Raw genomic sequence first — 7,766 nt, forward strand, 5'->3', positions numbered from 1 at the left:
GCTGACTGGCTGCTCCAGTCCCCGGTCCGACAGGTGATGTTACATTTGTCAGATTTTAGTTTTTATCTTCATATTTATTGACAAGAAAAGGAATTGAATGAATTTGAAATAGTTTTATTGGAGTAACAATACAATGAAATTTCTCTGAATCACATCCTGAAGATGTGGAACTAAAACTGGACAGGAAAACTTCTACTGATAAAACAATGTAGAGAGTAGATAAGCACAGCTGTTTTAATATTCATTTCTATGTATTAAATGCACAGCTTAACAAATAATGTTTAGGGAGAACATTTGTGGCGTGTTTCCTCTTTTCTTAATCCTCAGGACACTCCCCTACCTTCTTCATGAGAATCCTGGTCCACATTTAGACTAATGTTCAACCACTCAAATGTACTGAATAAAAAGATGTTGCAGTTTAGGAGGAACAAAACACCACTGAACAGCAAGACAGCACAAAACAAAGATGTTTGAAAGAATTAGGGCTGGGTATTGTTCAGAACCTCACGATTCAATTCGATTTCGATTCTTCAGGTTGCGATTCAATTCAAAATCGATTCGATTCGATTCGATGTTGATTTAAATGCTATGATGTCGACTCAGTAAGAAGTAGAAAAACACAAATAACCTGTTGACAATTTTTTAATAATTATTTTCATGACCATGTGAACATATGTGGTAAGTCACCTCACATTTTTGAGCAATAAAACATCTGAACATAAAAATTTGCACAATGATAACTTATTTCTGTAAATGAAGTACAAAAGTAAAAAACATGACAGTTCTGTATAAACACTGAAAAGTAAAGTGCATGTAAACTTAAATAATATTTTTTTCCTCTTGGAAATTGTGATAAACCTCACATAACATGGTTATGGTTGGTCGTGTGCGGCCTCCGTCCATACAATGCGGATCACATGCACAGCGACCCCCACTGGCCAGGAGGTGAATCGATTCAGGGGATTTGGTGAATCAATACTGAATTGGGGAGGAAATATTGCAATGCATCGATTACTCAATATTTTTACCCACCCCTAGAAAGAATGGTTGGAGCAGAGGACAAGCATGCATTCAAGTCACTTTACTCCACTTTCACATGAAAAGGGAAGTTTGGGATATTTCTGGAGGAATGACCTTGTTATCTTGGGAAACTCAGGTTTGTCATCCTGACAAAGGAGAGAAATAGTTGAGATCTTTGGGAAACAACCTAAATTTACTCCTTATTATGGGAAAATGGAGTCAATCAAATAGAAACATGGGCTCACTCAGACATCCAGAACTTCTGGCCCCCATATTTGTGACCTTCTGAAAACAGCTCAATCAGCTACTTTTTGGCTCCGCCCCCCTAACTGATAACGACTGGTCTATATATGGTCTAGACTGATTGTGTTGGTGTTGTTGGTGTCATGGTTCTCCTTTCTGCAACAGTGCACAGAGGACCAAAGCTTCCCAAAGGTCTCTTTTTTGATGAAAACAAACAGAAGTAAGTCTGCAAGTGGACTCAGCCTTAGAAACATGTCGGACAGGACAATTACAGTGAAATCATGGATGTATGTTCCTGCAGTGAGGACAATAATGTGAGGCAGGAACAGCAGAGTATAAATCAGCAGCACCAGGACTAAGATTGCCACGATTCTGCGTTTTTCATCAGAGGGGACTGAGACAGAAGTAGAGAGAGCTCTGAGGGTCCCAACCAGGAAGAAGATGAACAGTGGGAGGGGAGTGATGAAGAAGATGGAGGAGATGACGTCTGTGACAACCAAAGAAACCCAGGGAACCACAGTAAAAATCAAGATGGCAGGTATGATCCAGACTACAACACAGACCGCCACAGAGATCCTGATGGTTCGTCTGAAGCGGTACCACAGTGGGTGGGCGATGACCAAATATCTGCAAAACAAGATGGACGTATTATCTCTGAAAAGATGCACAATACTACAGAAATATTATATTTAATACTATTTAAATAGATAGTTACCTTTCCAGTGAAATACACAGCATGAAGCCAACACTAGTGGATAGACCACAATCATAAATACAGGTCACAATGTTCTCTATCATCTCTCCCTCAGGTCCTGACCCCTCAACGATCATACAGCAGAACTGAATGAGGTCTGATATGAAAAGGTTGATGATGTAGATTGGAGCCACCTGACCATTCTTTACCTGAGGAAAATATAGAAACAGAAACAGAAGAGAAGAAGTTCTAAACACGTTCTGTAGTCCTCCATCCAGAATGGACATCAACCTCTGCACAGCTACTGCAGTAACAGCCTGGTCTACATTTTCAGTCAAATCTCATTCTCTATGTCTTGAGTTTATTTACACAAGCTGTCAGCTTCTCCTCCCTGTACCTACTGAGCATCACTGATGGGATCTACATGAACTACAAAAGAAATAAAGATGAGTTCAGTAGTAGTATGACTTTAAAAGTCAGCTGAAGTTTATGGGACCAGCATCACCTTTTATGGTAGTCAGTAAAAAAGCTAATCAGATAGATAGACCCAGTAGTGTGTAGAAATAAAAAACAGGGGATCAGGGAGCCCATGGACCAGTGGATAGGTTTCTCTATGAGATTTTCTATTGTATTCTGTTAGCATCATGCTACGTATGGATTAGCATCCTCTTTAACCAGTAGTACACTGAGCACTTTTCTCCTGATTCATACACCATGTTTGAGTAACACCACTCACTTTGAAGTCAGGCCAACTTTCAGCTCCATGGTACGCTGTTTCTGGTGTAGTGTAGGGGACACCATGGCCCACCACGGCCCAATCAGCTGTCCCAAACCTTGGAGCATATTTGACTTTGTAAAGTGTCCATCATGATCTTAAACCACCATGTAAACAGTAGGAATGCCTAGACCATGAGCCTTCTCTGGCCATAATAATGAAATAAACAAGCAAGAATTAGTCCTACTTGCACTCTTAGAAATTCCCCTGTAAAAAAACGGTAAACAACTGGCAGTACGGTTGCCAGAAAGTTACTTTAAAACTAACGGTATGTTGCTGTAGCTGAAATTCACAGTTAGTTACTGTTTTCTGTAAATCCAGTAAAAAGCTGTTATTTTAAACCTTAACAGGAAAATACTGTTGAGAAGATTAGCAGGTTTTTACTGTTTATTTACATTTTTTCCTGAGAGGTATATTTGCAGATTTTTACTGTGAATTGTAGCAAAATACCACACTTTGCTGTGAATGCATTCCTTTCTAGCAAAATTGATAAACTGAAAATGCACTCGGAGAGTGAAGTCTTCCACCCTTTGCCCTATCTCCCAACAGTGAAGAATCCTTGATAAATACACTGACAACTTATCAAGGAACCATGTTCAAAAAACAAGAGTTTCTCAGGCAGTAGGACTCTTAAACTGCCATTTTGATGAAAGACAGCTCCCAACAGAGATAAACACCTTAAAATCGGAATATTTCGATTGGTCGACCAAATGGTGAACCTCCTCAGACTAAATCCTGTCTTCCTGAAAGCTGTAAGAAACTCTGCACTACGCCTCATAAATCTAAGGACTCTGTCTTCCTACAGAGCCGTGGCAGAAAGCAGGCGCACGTCGTAAATTCCCGGCGTTATCTCAACCACATGAAGCTGCAAGGATTGGAAGTATCAAAAAAACTCTCTTAAATGTTATGTTTCTAACAGGACATGTTCATATTTGGTTGACTCTGTTTACAAGGAACAGAATGACGTGTCATACTAATCTCTGGCATCTTCCCTTACTGAATTATGGTTATGATATAATTTAGTTGTATTTCTCCAAGTTGACGAACAGAGACTGAAAATCGTCCCTGGATCAACATTGCCACCTTGTGGTCAAGTTCCGTCACACCCAAATGCAGAAACATTTTCTAATGTATAATTGTGCGTATAAACAATGAACTGTGTTTCTAATGTTTGTGTGATAGTTTATTGATAGTATTCTAGAGTTTTATAACCATGTTGTGTTATCTCTACATTATCCCATTAACTTGATGATCTGGTGGAGTGGATTTAATCAAACACTGGGAGGGCTTCAAAACCGAAACCCCTCCCTCTTGTATAAGAGTAACTTCAGAACTCACAAGAGTTCAGAGAGAGCAGAGAGAGTGGAGTTAAGTGTGCAGTTCAAGCGGTCAGGTCTGGACAGTCCAAGAAGATGCTCACTGAGGAGAGCTCTGTTGAGTCTCCTTGGGCCTCCTAGGCCCATTCTTGATCCAAGCGTTGTGCCAAGTCTGATAAACAATCAGACTTAGAATTTTTCTTATCCAGTACAAGATTTTTCCTAACCTTTTTATAGCTTCGTGCTAGATTTTTGTAATGCAGAGTTTTTGTTTTTCCTTTTTATCACACAATCGACTTCACTGTGAGCCAGCAGTCACGTGGTGTCGATGCATTTGAGTTTATCCGATTTTTTAATTGGACGATCAAGAGCTGTTTTTGGAACGAGAGACAATCCTTCCCAGAGTCTGTGGACAAGAGTCTGTACAGCCGTCCCTACAGTTTGAGCGACGCATCAGCGCTGCAGCGGCCCAGCTTGAACCCATCCGGGTCGGACCAGAGTTGGCACGCGGTAGCTTCGGGCATTTAGAACTTGCCAGGCGCCTTCCTCCGGGCCCCTCCAGACGGGTCCTCTCCTCCTCGCCTCCATCGAATGGCTGGTATGATCCAATTCATCTCTCTGGTGCTGATGTCTCCAACAGTTCCACTAAATTAATTCAGATCTATTATTCTTCCAAATTCACGCTCCAAATTCTTAACGTCGCATAAAATTTTTCTGTTAGGATTATTGGAAATAATCCACTCTCACCAACTAAGTTAGCATCCTTTCTCTTTACCAGATTTAGTCATGTTCTGTTTATTCATTTACATTATCTATTCATATAACCTGTGATTTATGTCTGTTATTTTGTGATTTTATAATAAATCTTCAAAAGACAGTCGTAGTTCAGGAATTCATTCTATTAAGCAGAAAAATAGAGTCAATGTTATGAGAATTTACTACTTTAGAAATGAGATTGATTTACAGTTAATGTTCTTGTTAATTAATTAAAGGTTTTGATTAATTAATATTTACAATATTTTATTGGTTATTAAATAACCAATCCACGTAAGTGGTGGTGCCCTATTCTTTACGAGGTTTACTTGATAATATTAATTTATTATCAACAAATTTTCACTACAATAATGATGTGATTTCTAACTTCACTCTCCTTCCAAGCATGTGCTCTCACCTTCTTGTTCCCAAAAATGCAACGTAAAAATATAAGAAATTACTGTTTTCTTTCCTTGAAGCAGTAATACAGTAAAATACTGTTCTATCCCATTATTTTACAGGGTTGTCCTGTATTTAAACATAACAGGATGTTGAAATTTCCTCGTAAATTTACAGCAGAGTGTGCATACAGGTAGACAGTGCCCTCAAATGGATTTGACCCTTTCCTGATTTCTGCTGTTATTTTTGGTTGTGCATATTTGTTACACTGAAATGTTTCATATCAAAGACATTTTTATATAATTGACATTTTATAAACAAATAAATAAAGACATAATACACATACCAGAGAGTAGAGAGCATAGATGACCATGAGTAACAAAGGGAGGCCGATAGAAATGATGATACATGTCACTGCATGCATGATGGAGGAGAGGTTGCCATAATACTTCAGAAGGTCTTCATAATAGTCAGTGGTTGCATACATGGGGATGGTGTAGTCATAATACTCATCCAGAGGGTCATCATAATAGTCATAATAGTCAGTGGTCACATTCAGGAAGGTGGTGTTACCAGAGATGTTTGCCATTCTTCAGCTTGAAACCTGAAATCACAGAGATCAAGATTTAGACCAAAAACTGTCTTTCAAGAGTTTTATCAGAGCCCTCTGGTCTAAGGCTGGTCTAAGTTTGCCCTCTAACGTTACATTTTCATAGAGCTGACATCCTGTCTGAACTGTTCATGCATGTGAGCCGTGCTGTGAGCACAGAGTGAGGAGTGGATGAACGCTCTGCACTGTGACTGAGCTTCAGACTCTCAGGCTACAGGAGACGACGCCTCCAAACATTTCATATAGATTAGAATCTGATAACCATACCAAACTGCACGCTCTTGACATGTCTCTCAGGCGTTTGCAGGCTACATGGCATGCTAGCTTAATGTCTAAATGGATAAATATTCTGCTAATATTCTCATCTTAAGTAATGAAACATCAGCGTGTGAGCCTGTAATTTATAAGACTGAGCTTCAGTCAGATGTATGACTTACAGGAAACAATAACAGTATTATTAGTGCATATAAAACATGTTAAAAACTCTTTGTACCCGTATAAGGCAGAGAGAGAGAGAGAGAGAGAGAGAGAGAGAGTAGCACTCAGGTAAATGATTTTCATTTCATCACCTTCCAAAAATAATGGTCTAACTTACTGTAAGTTATTGTTTTAGTCATCAAAGATCTTTTTTAGCAGGTCTTATGCCCTGTTCATATGGGACTAGTATTAGCCATGGACCTCTGGTCATTTGTAATAATCATGCAGGACGTCTGTGATCTTACTCCACTATGAAATCAACCATGTCTGTAATTTGTGGAGTAAAATTTCCAGAGTAAATGACCGACCATATTTCAGCACACAGAGGTCCACAGGTCAAACTTATCCTGTATGAATGATCATCTCTGTGATTTAGGAAGGAAATTATTGTTTTTTTACAGTCCATGCAGCTTTTTCTGCTCCTTTTTATGATTGAAAACAATCATAGAGGCTGTGTAGGAGATTGTTAACAAAGTTTGAACTGCATTTGAATCATGGAGGAGGATGCTGATACTGAGAGATACTCAAACAATCCTGCAGGCTATCACAGAGACACGCTTGGATTTATATTCATAATATTTACAAGTTATCAAAAAGTGTCTAACATCTAAATCCTTAAATAGTATTTGTAATAAGATGACAGTTCAGAGATGTTTCAGTGAGCAGATCTTACCTGGATGAAGTCTCTTCACTGATGTCTGATGTTTCTCTGCATCCAAACTGTCTTTGCTGATTATGGTCAGTGATCACATTCACTCATGATATAGCCCTGCTCTTTCAAGGAAGTCAGAAAATAATGAGTCATGAATGATTATGTGCCAACTGTGAAAGGCAGAAACTAACATCATCACAAACCATGAGAAATAAGAGAGCAGAGACCTTCCATGGAGGTAGGTGGTTTCTTTGTGGTTTCTTCTGTTCCTCTTTAATACTTTTCATCTTACCAGAAACGCAGGAGAGACTGTCGCATTTTCTCGTCTCTGTAGATTCACTGGTACTGTGTGTGTGTGTTCTGACACACACGAAAAAATATTCAAGGGTCCTGACTGCATGACTTTAGCATGAATATAATCACCCTCTCAACTTCAGTAGGGCAGCATTTTATTCTACTTTAATTTTCTCCAATCATTCTGATCCCTGAGTTTTATTTAAGGTGTTAGAGTCCATCACCAGCCCCTCCCCTTCACATTTAACTGATGATTCTCAGGATTTATGTGAGGAGTTTTCAGTTTCTTTAAACATCACAGTCAGGGACATCAGGGAAAATATCACAGCCTAGACCGTATTTAAAATCCAGAGAGAGATTTTTAATTATTTTAGTAGTATTGAGTCGGTGTTCTTGTCCTTTTCAGTGGAAATTTTATCCCAGATGAAAACAGCTTGATGTGGTTTCTACACAGCTTTTATATTTTATGTCTCACAATGACGACTAAGAAATTCCAGGATGGTTTCAGAGCATGTCACAGCACTGAGACGGTC

General features: G+C 39.0%; 1 protein-coding gene across 1 annotated transcript; it reads right to left on the bottom strand.

Annotated features, from left to right (window-relative positions):
• Positions 1–230: 230 nt before the first annotated feature.
• On the bottom strand, positions 231–7,089 carry LOC121504246 (G-protein coupled receptor 4-like). The gene is made up of 4 exons (XM_041778943.1): positions 6,961–7,089; positions 5,547–5,804; positions 1,979–2,166; positions 231–1,890 (listed from the first exon to the last, which is right to left on the bottom strand). The coding sequence occupies exons 2-4, from the start codon at positions 5,787–5,789 to the stop codon at positions 1,365–1,367; spliced, it is 957 nt and encodes a 318-aa protein (XP_041634877.1). The 5' UTR covers positions 5,790–5,804; positions 6,961–7,089; the 3' UTR covers positions 231–1,364.
• Positions 7,090–7,766: the final 677 nt, after the last annotated feature.

Source organism: Cheilinus undulatus, linkage group 22 (assembly GCF_018320785.1).
Source record: "Cheilinus undulatus linkage group 22, ASM1832078v1, whole genome shotgun sequence".
Classification (NCBI taxonomy): Eukaryota; Metazoa; Chordata; class Actinopteri; order Labriformes; family Labridae; genus Cheilinus; species Cheilinus undulatus.